Source organism: Gymnoscopelus microlampas, assembly GCF_963454915.1.
Source record: "Gymnoscopelus microlampas genome assembly, chromosome: 3".
NCBI lineage: Eukaryota > Metazoa > Chordata > Actinopteri > Myctophiformes > Myctophidae > Gymnoscopelus > Gymnoscopelus microlampas.
Window position 1 is genome coordinate 52,724,482 of NC_139940.1, and position 22,431 is coordinate 52,746,912.

General features: G+C 40.1%; 1 protein-coding gene across 2 annotated transcripts; it reads left to right on the forward strand.

Annotated features, from left to right (window-relative positions):
* The first annotated feature begins 4,255 nt into the window (after positions 1-4,255).
* Positions 4,256-21,371, forward strand: LOC311042257 (peroxisomal carnitine O-octanoyltransferase-like). Of its 2 annotated transcripts, XM_084052886.1 has the most exons (18): positions 4,269-4,380; positions 6,042-6,171; positions 6,522-6,632; positions 6,938-7,062; positions 9,073-9,254; positions 9,518-9,645; positions 10,035-10,143; positions 10,781-10,874; positions 11,341-11,466; positions 11,778-11,879; positions 12,986-13,069; positions 13,260-13,367; positions 14,506-14,636; positions 15,278-15,401; positions 16,385-16,463; positions 18,003-18,096; positions 19,701-19,820; positions 21,034-21,371. In XM_084052886.1, the coding sequence occupies exons 3-18, from the start codon at positions 6,530-6,532 to the stop codon at positions 21,152-21,154; spliced, it is 1,830 nt and encodes a 609-aa protein (XP_083909012.1). In that variant the 5' UTR covers positions 4,269-4,380; positions 6,042-6,171; positions 6,522-6,529; the 3' UTR covers positions 21,155-21,371. The 2 variants fall into 2 exon arrangements, with proteins under 2 accessions (XP_083909011.1, XP_083909012.1); XM_084052885.1 differs by lacking the exon at positions 6,042-6,171 and having other exon boundaries at positions 4,256-4,380.
* The last annotated feature ends 1,060 nt before the right edge of the window (positions 21,372-22,431 follow it).

Consider the following 22,431-nt stretch of genomic DNA (forward strand, 5'->3'; position numbering starts at 1 on the left):
CCTGACTGTATATAAGTGAAGCTGAAACTGTTCAAATGAAAAAAAAACAGGAAATATTTTATCACCCCATCATATATAGAACCAAACAATGATGGACACTGTATCCATCACATTTAAGGTGAAAGAGTCACGAAGGAATCATGAAACATATTGTCGCTGTCGGGCAGAAACCTTGCATGTCCTAAACTTTTTCAAGAAATGGAAAAAATAACCTGTAATGCAATGGATCCAATGTACTTATTTAGTCACTGTCTCTTTTAATACTTTTTCTTAGATCTATATTTGTAAAAAAAAACACAGCCAGACTTAAAGGTAAGTGATATTTTTGGGTTAAAACAAAAAGTATTTTGTTAAAAGGTTAAAGCACTATATTCTGATAGTAATCATTGCTATAGAGTGTTTGTTCAGTAACAGGAGTCTCCCCGTCTCTCCAGCTCTTTAATAAACAGAAAATACATTTTTCGGTAGGTGTCAAAATCTCAGCCAATCAGAAGAAAGTACCAATTTTTAAGCTTCATTTTTATAGTGTTCCAGTTCCAATTTTGCATGCTCATTTCTTAGTGTCATCGCTTCCAATTTCACTTGTTTAATCTATATCCTGATTGAGCTCTCTATCCTGATTGGATAAAATTGGAAATGAAACTGAAACTGAAACGAAAATGCATTTTCTGTTTTATAAAGAGCTGGAGAGACATGGAGACACCTTATATGGACAGGACACTCTATAGTAACGAGCACTATCAGAACATAGACCAATTTTGCAATTATTTGAATAATTGCAAATCACTTACCCTACCTTTAACAACTTTAATTTTCACTTTCAAAATGTTTCGAAAATAATGAAAATAGCAGATCTACAAGCTCACAACGTGCTACATTGTGACACGTGAGCTTGTAGATTGGCTATTTTTACTCACTTATACTGATCTACAAGTTGTCACGGCATTGCGACGCAAAGTGTTGTAACCTTGTGTAATGGCAGCCTGACAAATTCTAATTATATTTAGGCTAATTCTGGTTAACTCTCATTCTCAGAGAACAGCTGTGTAGGTGACAGGCCCATGTCACCTGTCATGGGTTTACAATAGTGTTTCCTCCTTGCTCTGGAGAAATGTCCTTTTAAGGTATGAAGTGTGATGTCTATTTCTTTCCTTATGTCCATATTAGAGCATGTGTGACCACTTCATTTGAGTCTATTTTTCCCCTCTTGACTTGTATAAAAGAGGTAGCAAACTGTTAGGAAAGGGCTGGTCTACATACTTTGGTGTGTGGGGCAGACGGGGATCTCCTGAATAAATGGTGATTGTGTCTCAACACTTCTCGAACTTCTGCTTTTTGAGGGAATCCGATACTTAGCGTAAGTTATCAGATACTTGGCATAAGTTATCAATTTTTCCATAACACTTGCAATTCCGTTCTTTTTGATGAGCGACACGGTTCAACTCGTACTATGGAGATCTCAGTGCGGTGAAGTTGGTTTCACGTTGGATGTTTCCGGTTGCCTTTCTTGGTGTTAAATGGGGTGTGTAACGATTCAAATCTGTACACCTGCGATCCACATTCGAATGAGGTGCACGTTAACGCACATTTGATTTATGAACAGGTGGGGTTCATCATCTGTTCACCTGCCATCAGCACAGCTGGCTTTACACAGCCTTTCATGAATCGCAAATCTGACTTAACTTAAAACTACACTACAACATAGTGGAAATTTAAGAAGAGCCTTGAGCCGTGATTTATGCAGTACATTTTCAGATTGCATTCTTGTTTTTGTTGTATCATGTAGCTTATATTTTCTCTTGCACTCTACTTTGCTTCTATCCTGGATATGTCGGGCAGCTCTTTGTATTAAGAAAGACAACTCTGTATTATAATTCTGTATATCATTGAGTAAAAATATATTTGCCTCGTGTAACTTCAGTGCATTAAAAGTGACAAATAATCAGTTCATAATTCAAGTGCATTATCTTTATAAAAGGTAGGCAGCTATTATCAGTAAACAAATAGTGAATGAAAGGAAACATGCTAACCTAAACCTGAGCTGTGAGATGAGGGTAGACACTGAAGAAACATCCTCACTTCACTCTCTTCATCTGTGCAGTAACACAGCTCTACTGGTTTCTTCTCTGGTTGGAGTTTCAGCACCTCTAGGAGGAGGGAGACCTTTGTCTCTGAGAGATCTATGGACCAGACTGCAGGAACTGACTGGTAAACTGGTTGCAATGCTGGAAGAACACTTCTGCCTGTTTTAGTCTCATAGCTCTTCACATAGCCTCAAAACCTAATACAATACAGTTGGAAGACTCATTCTTATGTATAATAATAATAATAATAACTAGAAAAAGTGCTCCTCGGAGCACAACTCTCCGCTGTTGGGAATGTTGGGAATGTTCTATCTGTATAAGTGTCCTATCCGTCCTGTCTGTATAAGTGTCCTATCCCTCCTGTCTGTATAAGTGTCCTATCCGTCCTGTCTATGTAAGTGTCCTATCCGTCCTGTCTGTGTAAGTGTCCTATCCGTCCTGTCTGTGTAAGTGTCCTATCCAATTGTTACAGTATCCGCCATTTCTCAACCATTTCGTGATTGTTCCTGTCTTACCTCACTCTTACCAGACTTGTGTTGGGAATGTTGGGAATGTTCTAATTCTTATGTTCTAACTGTCCTATCCATCCTGTCTGTATAAGTGTCCGATCCGTCCTGTCTGTATAAGTGTCCTATCCGTCTTGTCTGTATGAGTGTCCTATCCGTCCTGTCTGTATAAGTGTCCTATCCGTCCTGTCTGTATAAGTGTCCTATCCGTCCTGTCTGTATAAGTGTCCTATCCGTCCTGTCTGTGTACTGTAAGTGTCCTATCCGTCTGTGTAAGTGTCATATCCCTCCTGTCTATATAAGTGTCCTATCTGTCCTATCTGCCAATTATGTATCAGCCATGCAGCCATTTCGTGATGGTTCCTGTCTTACCGCACTTTGACAGTGGCAAAGACACTGTCAAAGTGACGCCATGTATTTATACAGTATTTCACCGTATTGTCACGTGTCACGTGAGGCTTGACCAATCGGTGTGTCATATTTAGAAAGTGAAAACAATACTCTCCTGCGGAGAGTAATAAGGGTAATAATAATAATAATAATAATAATAATAATAATAATTATTATTATTATTACCCTTATTATTATTATTATTATTATTATTATTATTATTATTATTAGTATTACTAGTGGTAGTAGTAGTATTATTAAGCACCATAACTATAAGTATTATAAGTTCATTTTAAAGTGATTCAATTCCAAGTTGTTTGGACATTGGAACCCATTAAATGTGTTTGAAATATCGACATGATCAAAGTCTAGTTTGTCAACCTGTTGATATTAGACAATTTAGCCTACTTGTATTGACTGGCAGTGGTGGAAAGAAAATAACTAAGTAAGTACATGTAGCCTACTCAAGTACTGTATACTGTAATATATATATTTTTTAACATTCTATACATTTGAAAACATGTGAAATGGGAGTGGGACCTTCTGCATAATGAGTACTTTCTACTTTTTGGTACTTTAAGTACATTTTTGATACCAATACTTTTGTACTTTTACTCGAGTACATTTTGAATTTCGGACTTTTAATTGTGACAGAGTGTTTCTACATTGCAGTATTGATACGTTTACTTTAAAAGAATGTGAGTATTTTTTACACCACTGCCTGAGACCAGTCATGTAAGTTCATTTGAGGTGATCCGTTGTCTCCGCCCCATTTGTTACATGGTTTCCATAGAGACAACAGTCAACCGGCCAATCATAGCGAGACAGTCCCTCCGAGCCATGGGTTGTGTCTTGTCTTCTGGGTGTTGGCCAGTGTTGCCATGTCGACTTATTTTAAGCGACTTTGGGCTTCTTTGTCTGTAAAGTTGCTTGTAAATATTGGTAGTTGCGGGTTGCGTTTTTTTTGGGCTTGTTTCTAAAGTGTAGTTGCTTATTTGGGCTTGTTTTTTTAATGTTGTTTTAACAGGTTCTCAAATATTTTCATGTCAAGGACCCCCAAATACATATGTATTTATATGAAAACATTTTATTCCAGGGACCCCATACAAGATTTGTGTTGATAAAATGTTTCAAAAATATTAAAATGTTTCAAAATTCTCTTCAAGATTTTTCTTAATAGCAGATACATAGCCTAGGTTTATTTAAAGTGCTTATGTCACTTCGTTTGGGATTTTTCCCCCAGACCTGGTTGCTTATTTCTCTCACAAAATGTGGCAACACTGGTGTTGGCATCAGCAGCAGCAGCGGGAACACAGGTGGGTCAAAGGCAAGCTTACTGTTAACAACAACAACAACAACAACAACAACAACAAAACAGAAAACAAATAACCGTCCATAAGGTGAGTGTAATCTGTTGTTGATAAATGTTGCCAGTTGCCAACTCGCTTCTGTAATCCTGTAACTGCCTTGGATCACAAGATCTGAGATGATCTTCAAAATAGGGTTTGCTTTTTCTCCTTTTTTGGCCAGTACATCTACATAGACGTTCAAATTTCAGAAATAAAGTGCTCACCCCATGGCCACGGATGTTGCAATTATATACGGTTCCTTAGAAGTACCCGTATCTTCCGTATTGTTCAATAAAAAAGCATTTAAATCCGCGTGGTGGTCATTTTCTCATAGAGTTATAACGTATCAGAGTGCAATACACCTCCCAACCGATAGGGTCGCGTAGAGAAAATACATAGAAAATGCCCACTAATTGGTTAAAACATATTTTTTTATTGAACATTACACAATATAAGGGTACTTTTGATGGCCCGAACATAATTATTAACATCCCTGGCGACGGGGTAAGCACTTTATGCCCGAACATAATTATTAACATCCCTGGCGACGGGGTAAGCACTTTATATTTGAAATCTGAACGTTTATGTATTTGAACGGAACAAAAAGGGAAAAAGTGCAAACACAATTTTAAAGATCATCCATGACTGTCATATAAATACATGACAGTCATGTATCAGAGCTATGCGGACAGAGTAAAACTCATTGGTTCTCAAAGTGGGGTCTGGGCACCCCAGGGGTCCATGAGGGGGTTCCAGGGGGTCCTCAACAAAAGTTAATACAGCATCACAATCATTTTAACCACTATCCATGTTGGCTATTCAAAAATAGCAGATCTACAAGCTCGCAGCACGGCACAAAGTGAGCTTGTACATCTGCTATTTTCTAAAATCTTTGAAAAATATCAAAAATGTTTGGAAGATGTTTTTGATTTTATTTAAAAGAAAATAAATAAAAATCAGATGGGGGTCAGCGGCCCAATCCATATCAATTTGGGGAACCTTGACATGAAAAAGTTAAAAAAAGTGCGAAATACTGCTATAGTCCATGTAAATAATATACTTGTAGGATTGTATACTATGGTGACATTAACAGCATAGCCTCAACTCTGGCTGTGACATGAAAGTGAAACAAAACTTGTTTCTCAATCATTTTGTTTTCTTATATTTGCTTTGTCATTAGCATATGCACTGACACCTAGAAAATAACTGTCAAAAACGTTATGCTTTATCAACATAAAGCATGAAGGGAAAAAAATGCAGTACATAATATTACATTATTGAAGACATACCGTATATATGTTTGATTTTTCATTTAATTAAATAAAAGTGCATTAGTTTGTTAGAAAGGTATAGAACTGTGCTAGTTGGAGGTGCAACAGTTACAGTAATTAATTGAACAAATCAATTGAATCGATAATCATAATCAATAATCAGACATTTAGTAATATAATTGATTAATAATCAATCCATTTTGGGCATGTCAGTAGGCGAAAAGTAAAAAAACAAGTAAATAAAATAATAATAAAGAACCACTGATATAAAGAACAGTCTGAACCAACAAACATGTTCTTAGTCTAAAATATTTGATTGGGTCAAATTACATTTAGGAACAAACACTGGAAGGTGTCTACATTTCATTAAGCAATACTAATGTATGCAACACTAGAACACACTCAGACTACTGGACATTTTAGTGTCATTATTGTTTCCAGTCACGCAGTGACTCAGGAGGTAGAGCAGCTGCTTGGGAAACGGAAGGTTCCAGGTTCGATCCCCAGCTCCAGTTACTGTCAAAGTGTCCTTGAGCAAGACACTGAACCCCTAACTGCTCCCGATAAGCAGGTTGGTCCCTTGCATGGCTTCCTCTGCCGTCTGTGTGTGAATGTGTGAATGTGTGAATATGTGTGTGAATGGATGAATGCAAAGCACTTTGGATAAAGGCGCTAATATATACATGCACCCCTATTTACAACAACATTCCTCCACTGTCCAGGTGAATCCTGACTGCACGATAGGACACAAATATCCAAGCCAAGCAGGGATTCCCTCTCAGCAGAGCGAATCTCGGACATGAAACTCTCGGATTGCACCTTTTAAATAAATCTATATATTACATGTGCGTGTGTGTGTGTGTTTCTGTGTGTGTATGACGTGCATGTCTTCACGTATCATGTCATTTCTCCTCCTTCTAGGAGAGGACATGAGGAACCAGGGGACAGACAGGACGTTTCAGTACCAGGACAGCCTGCCGCCGCTCCCTGTCCCCTCCTTGGATGACACTCTGTCCAAGTACCTGGATGCAGGTAGGAAAGAAACTCTCTGGCCCTTTAACCATTTCTTAATGGATGATTTAATAAAATAATGGATCAAATAATCAATCCCTATATATTTTGGGCATGTATAGGCAAAAAGTAAAAAATAAATAAAAATGTCATAAATAGTGAAAATAGCTGATCTACAAACATTAAAAACAAGGCAGGAACGCTGTCAGAAAAGGGCTTGAGCCCTGTGAAGCGCTCCGGAGCGAGGTGCTAGTCGATCGATTGTCCGTGCTGAGTCCGAAGCTTTGGTCCAGTGGTTCTTTAAATCCACCATGTTTCACCTCCAGTTCGACCCTTTGCATCAGAGGAGGAGTACCAGTCCACAGTGGCCACAGTGAGGCGCTTTAAAGAGGGTGTAGGGGAACACCTTCACCTGAAACTGCTGCACAGAGCCCGGAGCAAGAGGAACTGGGTAGGAAACAAACCAGTGTTTCTCGATGTTGGGTCTGCGGACGACCATTGGGTCCAAATTGACCCTTACGGGTCTGTAACTCTGAGAGTGAACAAATGGAACCGAATGGACACTGCATCTACCATGACACCAGAATTTAGAATTTAGTATTTTTTTTTAAACAGTGGAGCTTTATTTGGCACATATTTGCAGCACTGTTTATGCTGTACACTGACATATTTTGAGACATTGTTTTTTGATAATTCAAATATCTGGCAATAATCTTTGTGGAGGAGTGCCTGAAGAATCTGTGTAGTGAGTTTGTCAATTTGTGTCAGCTGAGCAAAAACAATGTATGAGGAAATAGTTTTAAAGCTGTAATCCATAACGTTAATGTCATCATCACCAATATCATCATCATGTATTTAAAGGTAGGGTAAGTGATATTTTTTGGTTAAAACAAAAAGTATTTTGTTAAAAGGTTAAAATACTATATTCTGATAGTAATCATTGCTATAGAGTGTTTGTTCAGTAACAGGAGTCTCCCCGTCTCTCCAGCTATTTAATAAACATAAAATACATTTTTCGGTAGGTGTCAAAATCTCAGCCAATCAGGAGAAAGTACCCATTTTTAAGCTTAATTTGTATAGTGTTCCAGTTCCAATTTTGTCTGCTCATTTCTTAGTGTCATCACTTCCAATTTCACTTGTTTAATCTATATCCTGATCGAGTTCTCTGTCCTGGTTGGAAAAAATTGGAAATGCAACTAAAACTGAAACGAAAATGCATTTTCTGTTTAATAAAGAGGTGGAGAGACAAGGAGACTCTGAATACTGAAAAAACACTCTTTAGCAATGAGTACTATCAGAATATAGAGCTATTTAACACTTATTTTAACGAAAGCAAATCACTTACCCTACCTTTAACTCATGACCATGTTCACATGGTATGGAGCACAGATTCATATATAGACAGTGTACAATACATAACAGTATTCATACAGACAGCGCAAGGCATGCATTATTTGAACAGAGGTAGAACGTTTTTCAGAAAAACACCCAATTTACAAATAACTTTTGGCTTATCAGATTGCAGTAATGAAATTAATTTCAACATAGATGGGTGATTTATATAATACTTTGGCAGGTATTTTTGTCTGAAATTCATAATGCTAATATTCTTGCACTCAAACAGAACGTGAAACTCATCCCCAACTCGGTTGTCGTTACATAAATTACATAAAAACCTCTGGCTTCTTTCCAGCCCTTTATATATGCCAGTAACCTTTGGAATTCTCGTGTTAAACAAATGGCCTGTCTGTATTTATGGTTTTCACACAGCAGGTATTTTTCTAACTTAAAGTCTTGTTTGAACTCTGCATAGATGTCACATGATGTCATACTATTAACTTTTCCACGTTTGCAAGAATTGATCTTTCAACCTCTGTTCAACAGTTAGTTTCAACCAGACCACAGCCATCTAGTATCTGCTTCACTAGTGAGGCCCATGGTGACGCATGTACACCTGTGTTAACCTTAAACAGGTTAAGTAATTGTTTTTTATCTTTGAATTTTTGCTGCTATGTCGGGGTGAAACCAGTATCAGCTGGTTGGCCGACCTCAGAGATCTAGCTGGAGTGTGGCGGTGAAAGAGATCGGCAAGATAGGGAGGAGCCAGCCCATTAAGAGCTTTACAAACAAGTTTAAAATACATTCTAAACTGAACAGATAGCCAATGGAGAAAGTCCAGGACCAGGGTGATGTGGTCATACTTTCTTGTACCGGTGAGGAGATGTGCAGCTTCATTCTGAACCAGCTAGGCGATCTAGTAATGCCTGGTCAATACCAATGAAATATGTCTAATTATTGTTGTGAGATAAAAGCATGAATTACTGTCTCAAGCTGTTTCTGGGGGAGATAAGCCATTACCTGTCTTGAATCCGAGCCCCCCCACACTAGAGTGCCAAAATGTCTACTGGCTATAGCAGTGAATTGAACGAACATGTGATGTTATGCTGTTTTGCTTTTTTAGTTGGAGGAGTGGTGGTTGGACAAAGCATATCTGGAGGTGCGTTCAGCCTCTCAGCTCAATGTGAACTTTGGGGGTCCCGCCCCCTTCCTGGAACACTGCTGGCCCCCCATGGAGGGCACCCAGCTACACAGGACCAGCATCAACACCTGGCACACACTGCAGTACTGGGAGATGATCCGCACGTAAGACGCACACGTACGCACACACGCACGTAGACACACACACCTTTAATTGAAATGTGTTTTTGTCTGTGTTTTGTTTGCTACATTGTGTGATGTATAGCAATGTTTTAGAGAATATAGTGTGTGTGTGTGTGTGTGTGTGTGTGTGTGTGTGTGTGTGTGTGTGTGTGTGTGTGTGTGTGTGTGTGTGTGTGTGTGTGTGTGTGTGTGTGTGTGTGTGTGTGTGTGTGTGTGTGTGTGTGTGTGTGTGTGTTGTGTATTAGGGAGAGACTGCCACCTCATAAGACTGGTAATAATGTAGCATTTGACATGGATCAACACAGAATGCTCTTCTGTACCTGCAAAGTACCTGGACTCACTAAGGACAAAGTACTGAACTACTTTAAGACTGGTAACTCACGCACACACACTCGCACACGCGAGGGCACACACACACACACACACACACACACACACACACACACACTCGCCTGAGATTAAATTAATTAAAACCCTCACTAGAGTTGTGCCAATTAAAACAAATTAAAACTGTTTTAATCTACATTAAACACATGTTAAAATCTGTATGAAATTGCATCATATCGCATCGACTTGAATCAAGTCACACCGAATTGTATCGCAGCAAATCGTTTTGTATTACATTGTATCGTGATTCGTACCTGAATCGCATCGTAGCCCAAGTAACTGGATACATATTATATTGTCTTATAAGAGGCAGGTGCACACCCCATATGAAAGCATTTTGTTTGTTCCACATGTTGTTGTGTGTGTTTGTTCCAGAGAGTGAAGGTGTGTGTCCCTCTCACGTGGTGGTCATGTGTCGAGGACGTATCTTCACCTTTAACACACTCTGTGAAGGTCGCATCCTCAATCCACCAGAAATACACAGGTATATAATGCCTAAATTTCACCTTCGCGGAATTAAAAGAACAAACAAGACTAGAGAATGCAAATAAACAGACCACTGGGTTCAATCCTGAGAGCAAATTGAACTCTTGAGAGTGTAGAAATACACCTGTAAGAGTTAGTCGTACTCTCTCTTTCTGTGTGTGTGTTTGTATTACTATGCTTTTGAGGACCAAATGTCCCCACAAGTATAGTAGACTTTGAGAAATAGAAATTGTGAGCACAATTTTCCTGGTCCTAACAAGAAAAGATTTTGTTTTGTCATTAAAAAACATTTTTAGAGTTAGGTTTACAATTAGGAAAAGATTCAGGTTGGGTTTTAGGATTAGACAATTTGAGGTTAGGTTAAGGGATTAGATACAGAGTTATGCCTGATTTATACTTAGCTGCGTGCTGGTGTCTCGCACCGAAAAATTGCCGATCTACAAGCTCATGATGCGTCGCAGCTGTGAGCCTTTAGATCTGCTATTTTCCGGCTTTAGTCTTACGGTACATGACAAAGAAATTGTAAATGTGGCATTAAAGAAAATCACTGTCCTAGAACGTTTATGTCCACACAAGTATAGTAATACAAATGTGTGTGTGTGTGTGTGTGTGTGTGTGTGTGCGTGCGTGTTTAGACAGCTGAGTTATGTGAAGGAGTACTGTGACAGGCATCCAGAGGGAGATGGAGTGGCTGCCCTCACCTCAGAGGACAGGACGCCATGGGCCAAGGTGACGACCTCTCACTGTGTACACAGACCACGGTTTACCCTTTACAGCAGCCGTTCCCTACCTGTGAGCCGTGGCCTGCTGTGAGGATATTGCAAGTGGCTTCCCAAATAATTGGCAAAACACTAAGATGGTATTGATAATATAACATTAACTCATTCACTGTCAAGGACGACTTATGACGACTTTTTCGTTTTCAGTGGTTTTCTACCAGATGGCGCTGTTCTCTGTCACCTGCGTGACCATTTTCACCCTCAAGTCAAACAGATCCAGGAGATCGAAAGTTTCCCCGCCCCCCCATCCACTTCCTCTTTAGCGTTTTTGGGGAAATCAGCTGTATCTTGAGTTCTGTTTTTCCCTGTTCCCTGCATTTTGACACGCTATAACATACAAATAAAATAAAATAAACGCTCTAGTGTGTGAGGACCTTTTATTCTACAGCCTGGACTGTACTGTGTTGTCTCTACAGGCCAGAGAGCGTCTGATCAGTATTGATCCCATCAATAAGAATCTTCTGGAGACCATTCAGAGCAGCCTGTTCATCATCTCTCTGGACCAATCACAGCCTTCTGCCACCCCACTGGACTACACACAGGTACACAACACACACACTCCATTTTAACCATGTTAGACTCACTGAAAACGATGAGTGACACACCTGGGGACTGATCTTGTCCTTCTAAAGCGTGAGGGGGTTATGTTTTTTCATTTATTTTATACTTTTCAAAACAAAATATATAAATAAGAAAGAAAGTAATCGAAAAAACACAGCTAACTCACACATTAGAAGGACAATATCAGGGGCGTGACGAATACCGTACATCCAAATATTGAATCAAGCAACTTACTGTAAAAACGTGTGTTTTAAAATGTGTTTTAAAGTGGAAAACCCCCTTTAACCCCCAGATAATCCACCAAGCACTGGCAGGTGATCCTACCATCCGATGGGGAGATAAGTCCTACAACAGCCTCTGCTTCTCTAACGGTACATTTGGATGCAACTGTGACGTGAGTCCATGACATGGTGTGTGTGTGTGTGTGTGTGTGTGTGTGTGTGTGTGTGTGTGTGTGTGTGTGTGTGTGTGTGTGTGTGTGTGTGTGTGTGTGTGTGTGTGTGTGCATGTATGTATGTTTAGTTTGTTGTCGTTTGTCTGGCATTGAATTGTCCCTTCACACCGGACAGATACAAATAAGCAGATCATTTAAATCGGAGTACTGTAGACGCACAGCTGTTTTTTTCCACATTTTTAACATGGAAATATGTTTTAAAGGAGGAGTTCACCCAAAAAATGACTTATTTTCTATCAATTGCACACCCTATGAAGCCTTGAATCCATGGATTCTTTTTTGTTTTTCTTTCATTCCTAAGCTAATAATTTGATTCCCGTCTCCTACCGGCTAATGTATCCGGTAGGAGACACAAAGTAGATTATTTGTGTCTCCTACCGGAAATACACACGGTCGTCAAATTATTGTCTTAGGAATGCCACAAAAACAAAAATAAATCCATTCAAGGCTTCATGGGGTGTGTAATTGATAGAAAATAAGTCATTTTTTGGGTGAACTCCTCCTTTAAGTCGTTAGATAATACGAGAGACTGGCACTGTGTGCGCTCGGCTCAACGTACAGTATACTGCACATGGCTCTAAACATCTGTGTTTCAGAGACCGTCAACGGCCACAGTTTTTCAGTCATGTTACGAACGTGGAATATACGTATATGTTTTGGCTCGTTAGATAAGCCAAGAGGCTGGCGTCACCGTGTACGCTCGGCTCAACAGCCACACACAGTGGCTATAGAGCGTGCCAAAAAACCTGAAGGGGGCGTCAACAAGTGTCTTTTGGTAGCTGCGGACATCTTTGAGGGGTAAAAACCAGGTTGACTTAACATTGCCCAATGCCACGCCCAATGCCTCGCCCCCCCCCCGTGGTGACGACACGTTGGCACGCTTAATAAAGTCACCATATCAACTTTGATGAGGCAGTATTGTGTTGTTCTAAAAACATGTTTTTTTCTTTTTTTTTCTGAAAAGTTAAATAATTGGACATAGCTGGTTTCTGCCCGACAGCAGAGATATTATATTAGTTTTTTAATTATATTACATTGTGTTGCAGCATGCACCATATGACGGCATGGTGATGGTTGCTCTGTATGATTATATTGACAAGCAGCTGAAGGCAACAGATGGAGTCTGGAAGGTAAGCTCTAACTCCAAGCTTGTGTTTATATTTGTGCCACAATTCACCCTCAATATTAGTTAATAATTGAGTATCATATTAATGTGCTTCACTATGTAAACAGACACCATATAAAGAGCTGTGTATAGCTGAGCTGGCCATTTTTATGTGTGCGCGCGACGGTGCGTGCTCGTGTGTGTGATGTTAACAGGGCACAGACACGGTGAGGCCCATGTCTTTCCCAGAGGAGTTGGTGTTCACTGTAGACGATGCAGTTAGGAGGGACATCAGCCAGGCTAAACAACATTACCTGGACACGGTAAACCATTGATCAATGTTAAACAACCATACCTGGGCACTGTAAACAATGCATCCGTGTCCCCAATGTTAAACAACAATATATGGACACGGTGAACTATTGACCAGTGTCCCAAACTTGATGTCCCAGACACATTATAATTTAAGTTTTAAAATGACTAGTTGTAAATAAGCTGTTGTATCAGTAGGGACCCTTCGTGTAAAACCACTGGTCCTTGAGGGGTTCCAGGTGGTCCCCAGCTAAATGATGGAGAGTTGGTTGTTAAACATCTGCAATACTTATAAATAAGTGTTATTTTGATCAACGTTTGCCTGTTCTCTCTCCTATTGCACCAATAGTACAGCATGGAATTGTGGACAAAATCTTATCCAACGACAACAACATATTCTTGGGTCTGAGAGGCTAAATCTCATCAAACGGTAGTCCGTGGCTTAAATGCCGAATAAATAATGGACCTTGATATGAAAAGAGTTGAAAACCACTGTTGTAAAACACTACAGGATGTGTGGAATGACTGCATATGAATGTACAGTACCTTACACATCACTGCTGTGTATTCTGTAAAGGCCCATTTATACTCTACGTTAAATAATTTGTTACCTTGCGTTCATTTCTTCCGTCTTTTAGCGTGTTTTCTGAAATAAGAAATTGACTTATCCACAAGGTGCAACAGCACACGGAACAGTATAGGGTCAGTGGTACCCTGCAAAACTGACACACCAAACAGCACATAGAAGGGCCGGAATTTCATGTAGGCCATGGCCGCTCTGGCCCTTCAGTTTTGCCTTCTGCCCCTCAAATAAGTCATTGTTTTATTTGATGGCCTTCCTGCCCTGGTATTTGGCCTTTGTGCCCTAAAAAAATATGGAATTCTAGGCCGTCTACACAGTGAATAAGACCTACGGTAAGACACATGTAGGTCCAAATGCTATTGTTTCGTTGCCCTATCCCGCCCTCTGGTGGATGAAATCGTTGAATCTCCATTCAGACATTAAATACGGACGACGTATGTGAGCAACGCCACTTTCATTCTGAACGTTTATGTATATACAGTACGTATCCACGCTGAACAAGAGTGTAAAATGGGCCGTAACCTGAACTTGACTGTGGCCCCCTGGTTCTCTGTGTGGTTGAACAGACCCAGGACCTGCAGGTTGTATGCTACGCTTTCACCTCGTTTGGAAGAGCTGCCGTCACACAGAGGAAGCTCCACCCAGACACGTTTATCCAGCTGGCCATGCAGCTGGCCTACTACACCATGCATGGAAGGTACCGGACAGTATAGTTCTGCTGTCAACGCTCGTGTCTCATGTCTTTTAACCCATTGTAAAGCATAAGCATGTGTCATTTTAGATTTTAGCTATAGATATAGCACATTGGTGCTTTATACTTTGGCTATTCAAAAATAGCAGATATACAAGCTCATAGCGTGTCACTTCGTGCCACGCTATGAGCTTGCACTCTAGATCTGCTATTTTTGAAAAATCTTGAACATGTGTGCAAATCTTTGAATATATAAATGTTTTAAAGCAAACATTTTATACTCAAATCTTTGCTTCTTCGGTCCCTGGAACAAATTATTTTGAGATGAGGGTCCGCGGCCAAATACATATAATGTTTGGGGTCCTTGACATGAAAATGTTTCAGAACCACTGTCATAGAAACATATGTTTTTCAGAAAACTGATTTAGAAGACATTTGCAGAATCGGCCTCAGGTCTTTAATGGGGTTAAGTACATATTTGTCAAGACAAGTTTATTTGTATAGCACATTTCAACAACATGGCTATTCAGAGTGCTTTACATTGAACATTAAGACCTTAGAGAGCATTGAGAGAGTGCAAGAAAAACAACATTAGAAATGGACATTTGAGTGCCAAAAAACATACATGTTCCTGCTTCTTCTCTCAGACCTGGCAGCTGCTACGAGACGGCAATGACCCGTAGGTTTTATCATGGGAGGACTGAGACCATGAGGCCTTGTACTCTGGAGGCCGTGACCTGGTGCCAGGCCATGCTAGACCCCACATGTACTGTAAGTACCAAGGCGCGTGAAGCGTGGAATTCACGGTGAACTTTGGCAGATTAACAACCGATAGGAAAGAAGCATTGCGGTTGACCAGACATGGTGGCCATTTTACTTGTGGTTTTCTTTCTGCGCGGACACACAATCCAACTAAACTCAAACAAACTTCACAGCAGAAAATCCACACTCATGCCAGCACCGCACACAAATGGCAGTACAACATGGGAAATTGACGCGTCTGAAACCTTGGCTTGCGTTGCCTACGTGCTCCTATGTATGAAGCATTTGTGACCGGGCCCTAAGTGTACATATTTTGTTTATAATAAATACATTTATAATAGTTTGCATTGTGTATAAATAAACACTCAAATATTCAGTGTTAATTTAACTCAGAGAGAAATGTTATATAGTGCCTTTATCAAAATATGAAATTCACACACACACATTCACACACAGATGGCGGAGGAAACCATGCAAGGCACCAACCTGCTCATCACGATCAGTTGGGGATTCATTGTCTTGCTCGAGGACACTTCGACACTAACCCAGGGGAAGCCGGGAATCGATCTGATTCCCAAACGGCCGCTCTACCTCCTGAGCCGCTAACGCCCACGTATGCCGAAAATAGCAGATCTACAAGCGCACAACGCCTCGCAGCGCGAGGCGTTGTGCGCTTGTAGATCTGCTATTTTTGGCTAAAGTTCTACTCAGAATAGGGATGCTTGGGTGAAGTGGTTAATGTAAAAATCACACAAAGATTTGGCGGACCCCCTGTAGTAACTCCAAGGACCCCCTAGGGGTCCCGGACCCCCTGTTGAAGACCTCTGATTTAGAACCAAATGACCCTTGAAGATCCATTTGGTCCTTTTTAGACACGCTCTGAGTTAACTCTCGTAAGGATCCGTTTGGTTCCATTAGTACATCCTCTGAGTTAAATGAAGACAGATGATTGTACTGTGTACCAAACAGTTGTGTTGATGTTTTTGTGTCAGATGGAGGCCAGGAGGAGAGCTCTGCTGCTGGCTGTCAACAAACACAACAAACTGATGTCTGAAGCCCGGAATGGACGAGGTCAGTACATGTGTTACTGTATGTCTCTGTAGAGCAGTGGTTCTCTTAAGATTTTCATCTAAAGCTCCAACAAACTGATAGGCAGCGGACCCCCATCTGAAAAGATTTCTTGCTAGGGACCCCCATAAGAGAAGATTTGTGTACATTTAAAAAAAGAATATTCAACCTGATTTTTCTGACTTTTTCTATTCTAAAATAGCTGATCTGCAAGCTCACAACGTGTCACAATGCATGATAAAATAGGGTTACATTGGTTCAACTGATTTTGGAATGCATGCCCCACCCAGTTATGCTGTACTAACTCATTTCCGCCTCAAGGTCCCCTGGGGGTCCCCGGACCCCACAAGAGTCTGGGCATTTTACCTTGTATTGTCTTACTCTTTGGATAAATTAGTACCTTTGTTGTAACCTGTTTTGTAACCATAATGAGTAAAATGCCTGGACAACTTTTTTGTAACACATTTCTTAAAAATTCTGATAAATTAATGAAATAAATCATGGCACAGGAGACATGGGTTTAACATCAGGACTTCGGTACTCTTTCCCCAGAATGTGCTGGGTCAGTCTCTACCCAGAATGCACTGGGCCTTTTTGTGTTATCCTTTTAGCATAACCTTTGACTGTACTACCTATACTGTTAATAATCATGTTAATGAAGTCTACACACCTGTGTTTGTTAAATTAACACTCCCCATTTTACTGCGTCGGTGTTACAGCGTTTTCCTGAAGGGGCGAGCCATATAGAAGATTGTTTGTCTGTATGTCCCCTGCGTATGTGCATGCGCAACTTTTTTATTAACCACGTATCCTATATCATAACATATCTACATGTCTGACATTTTTAACAAGCCAAACTAAGTGGAAATGTATTGAGAATTCAGCGAGTTATGATGATTTTAATAGTGGAGAGACCTGCTTCAATAGACAGGCTGGGGTATACAGTGCATGCATTAGGAGGCACTGCTTTCCCCACAAATAATGGCGGCCGCGATGACACGTCGCTCCAATGAACCACAGCAATATATCGTTGTTGTCGGGCAGAAACCTTGTATCTCCAAGTTGAAATGTAAATGTAATGTAAATTAATGCCGTACTTCATCACACAAGAGTGTTGCACAAAGGTAGTGAAAATAGCCTACAAGCACACAACGCCTCGTGGTGTGCTTGTAGTTTGGCTATTTTCACTATTTTAAAATGTTTAAGAAAATAACAATAAAGGCCCGAACCGCTGGCGTAGCGGTCCGGGTACCTAGGCTAAATGTAGCCTGACAGCACGACGCGAGTTCGAGTCCCGTTCCCGACAACCTTTGCTGCGTCAGCCTGCGTGTCTCTCCCCATCTCTCTCCCTCTTTTGTCCATCTTCACTTAAAAAAAATATCTATCAATAAAGGCAGAAAAAAACAGAAAACGAAAAAAAGGAATGGTTTTGGACTTAAGAGTCCCATCCGACAGCAACGATATCTGTGACAAACGTTTCAGAGAGAACAGGATGTTGTCGCTCATATAATCATCTTGCGTGCTATTGGTTAATGTTCCCAGGGTTTGACAGACACCTGCTTGGCCTGTCCCTGATTGCCAGGGAGGAGGGACTTCCGGTGCCAGATCTATTCCTGGACCCCCTATTTGCCCAGAGGTCAGTGGTGGAAAGTAACTAAGTACATTTACCAAAGTATTGCACTTGAGTAAAATGTTTAGGTAGTTTGCTTTACTTAAGTATTTTCCTTCAATGCTTCCACTCCAGTACATCTCAGAGGCAAATATTGTGCGTTCTACTCCACTACAATTATTTGAAAACTTAAGTTACTAAACACATTGCAGATATAAATTATTAATACAAAACATACACATACATTAACCACTTAAAGGGCAAAACCACTTTGGTAGAGGTTTGGGTTGTGTAGTTACCTTGCCATGATGTAACTCGAAAGGTGGACAAGAAATCAAAAATAATTGCTCCATTGATTAGAAATTGACAATTCTAAATTTGCTCCTCATTGACTTACATTGTACGGTAAAACAGCTCTCAAAGTCACTCTTTTAGCACGTAAATGAACACGAACAAAGCTGATTCAGACAATATAGAACATCACCAAACCCAGTACTGTTTTTTTTTTTAAATAAAAATTTTAACTTCCTGCTGATTTTACTCTTTATTTGAAGATCCGGATCCGGATCCGCGAATCCAGTCCGTTTTCTTCTTAGTAAAAATGGCAAAATCAACAGGAAGTTAACATTTTTATGAAAAAAAAAAAACAGTACTGGGTTTGGTGATGTTCTATATTGTCTGAATCAACTTTGTTTGCGTTTGTTTACTTGGTAAAAGAGTGACTTTGAGAGCTGTTTTACCGTACAATGTAAGTCAATCAGGAGCATATTTTGAATTATCAATTTCTAATCAATGGAGCAATTATGTTTGATTTCTTGTCCACCTTTGGAGTTACATCATGGCAAGGTAACCACACAACCCAAACCTCTACCAAAGTGGTCTTGCCCTTTAAGCCTATATTATAATTCAGCTACTCAAAAATAACCGATCTACAATGCCTCACTTTGCGATGTGTTGGTAGATTGGTAGATTGCTTTTTTTAATTTTATTTTTTAAGTTCGATACATATACACTTTTTTTGGTAAGTATATTGTGATGCCAATACCTTTACGCAAGACAAATTTTGAACACAGGACTTTTACTCGTAACTCAAGTTTTTCAGTGTTGTTGCAAAAAATACAGGATAAACAAGTGAAATAGAAGTGATGACACAAACAAATGAGCAGACAAAATTGGAACTGGAACACTGTACAATTTAAGATGAAGCTGATACATGGGTACTTACTCTTGACTGAATAATTAGCAACCCACCTGAACATTAATTTTCTGTTTATTAAAGAGCTGGAGAGACAGGACTGTTACTGAACAAACACTTTAAAGCAATGATTACTATCAGAATATAGAGCTTTAACTTTTTTAACAAAAACCTGGCAATTTATTTAACTAGTTGGCTGTATGTACTGTAGAACATTACATACAGTACTATAATGACATGTGCAAAATAGGGATAGATTATTAATTAATTGATCATTCTGTTATCAGTGACCAATAGCATCATCAGCTTGCCCATCCTGTTGAAGACCGACATGGTCAAAACCTTGCACGTTCAATACATTTTGTTTGGGCTCTTTAACCCAGTGTGTGGACCGCTTAACTTCTCTTTAAACTATGCATGTGACATGTTTTTACAGCGGTGGAGGGGGTAACTTTGTGCTGTCCTCCAGTCCTGTGGGTCACACTACAGTTCTAGGTGCTGGAGCTCCCATGGTGCACCACGGCTATGGTGTCTTCTACCGTATCACAGACGACAGGTGGGTGGACAGTTCAGTGATTTTTTTTTTCATTTCTAGGAACCCACTCTGTCTGATTATACGATAAAATAATCAGTTTTAATTGAGGAGGGTGCAAATGGAACCAAATGGACATTTTCGGTTCCATTTGTACCCTCTCAGAGTTACAGATCCGTACCACTTCAAGGACCCTTGGGGGTCCCCGGACCTTACTTTTGAGAACCAGTGGGTGGACTGGCATTATAATACCATCAGGAACAGGAAAACCACACATATTTATTTTATGACCCATTTAGTAACTGTCTAATTTTTTTTTTTTTATTGTTTTGTTTGACTATGAATTCATACTCTCCATCCCTCCATATTTAGTCAAGGCTGTTGTCATCAAATCATGTCATCAGAATGATGTCACAGATCCACAGTCAAGCCACGCCTTCAGTAGATGTTGTCTTTTTTTTGTGATAGTTGTTGAACGCACACTGTATTGTTTTGCAGTGTGGCTCCTACGGGCTGAGGCATCTAGAAGAGGGTCTTTGAGTCTGTGTGCAATTAAAATGTTGCTTCAATGTGAGATTGTTGTGAGCAGAGTAAACATGAACCCTAGTCAATAAACAAGGTAAATAGTCACATATTAAGTAGAGTGCTGAGAGAATAATGTACAGTAGTGCTTCAAAGAAACTAAGATATCGGGCCATCGACCTAACCCTAACCCTTAGCATCTTTCTGAACAACATGCAACAACTAAATAACATTCTGTACATTTGTGGTAAAGAAATAAATATATGTAACACAAACATGAACGTAATTATACTGTATCTACATACAGTAGTAAACAGGATACAATGAGAGGAGGTGAGGTGGAGTGTGAAGAGGCGACGAAGGGAACGCAAAAGGTGGGAGACGTGTGAAACATCTGGGAGGTTGTAGAGGCGTGCTGCAGAATTCTGGATCATTTGGAGGGGTTTCAGTGAGCACGCCGGGAGACCAATAAGGTTGCATTAGTCAATGGGGGAGATGGCTGAGGCTTGGATAAGGAGCTGGGCAGACTCCTGTGTCTTTCACATATGTTTTCTATTTTTCTAAAGTAATTATCTTTATTTATATACGTAGGACTGATGGCTTAGTTCACAACAAGTGTGACACAGTGTCAGCTTGTATATCTGTCTTTTGTTAGGCTTTAGAACATAGTAGAACTGGCTGATTATACATTCAACTCTCTCTTTCTTTAATTCAGGATGGTGGCTTCTGTCACCGCGTGGAAATCACACCCACAGACAGATGCAGAGCGGTTCTACCAGAACCTGTGTGCCTCCTTACAGGACATTCTACACCTAGCAACCACCTCACAGCTGTAACTGACCCCCTAGCACCCACCTCACAGCTGTAACTGACCACCTGGCCACCACCTCACAGCTGTAACTGACCCCCTAGCACCCACCTCACAGTAACTGACCACCTGGCCACCACCTCACAGCTGTAACTGACCCCCTAGCACCCACCTCACAGTAACTGACCACCTGGCCACCACCTCACAGCTGTAACTGACCACCTGTATCCTTCTATGCATTTATAGGTTAGTCTTTATGCTTTTTATGGAGCCCCAGTTTGTAACCCCTGTGAAAGGAGGATAACTTTCATAAAACAACTATAAATCTCATGGTTTAGGAGAAATGGCACATTTATTTATGCCCTAGACATTCAGGATTTTCAACTCAGAAAAGCTCAATTCATAAAAATAAAAGCTATGCATTTTGATACATAATATATGCTCTGTAATTTGTCTCATTTGCTGTAGGTTGGCTTTACTTTACTTTATTTGTTTATTTAGACGGGACACCGCATATCAATGAACAGTACATATAAATATATTCCGTAAATACATTGGATTTAGCAAAGATGCTAATTTATGATCAAGATCCACAGTCAAGCCACGCCTTCAGTAGATGTGGTCTTTTTTTTGTGATAGTTGTTGAACGCATACAGTATTTTTTTGCAGTGTGGATCCTACGGGCTGAGGCATCTAGAAGAGGTTCTTTGAGTCTGTGTGCAATTAAAATGTTGCTTAAATGTGAGATTGTTGTGAGCAGAGTAAACATGAACCCTAGTCAACAAACAAGGTAAATAGTCACATAAGTAGAGTGCTGAGAGAATAAAGTACAGTAGTGCTTCAAAAAAACTAGGATATCGGGCGATCAGGCGACCTAACCCTAACCCTAAACAATGAACCTAGCATCTTTCTGAACAACACGCAACAACCAAATAACATTCTGTACATTTGTCGTAAAGAAATAAGAAATATATGTAACACAAACATGAACGTAATTATACTGTATCTACATACAGTAGTAAACAGGATACAATGAGAGGAGGTGAGGTGGAGTGTGAAGAGGCGACGAAGGGAACGCAAAAGGTGGGAGTCGTTTGAAACATCTGGGAGGTTGTAGAGGCGTGCTGCAGAATTCTGGATCATTTGGAGGGGTTTCAGTGAGCACGCCAGGAGACCAATAAGGTTACATTAGTCAATGGGGGAGATGGCTGAGGCTTGGATAAGGAGCTGGGCAGACTCCTGAGTCTTTCACATTTGTTTTCTATTTTTCTAAAGTAATTATCTTTATTTATATACGTACGACTG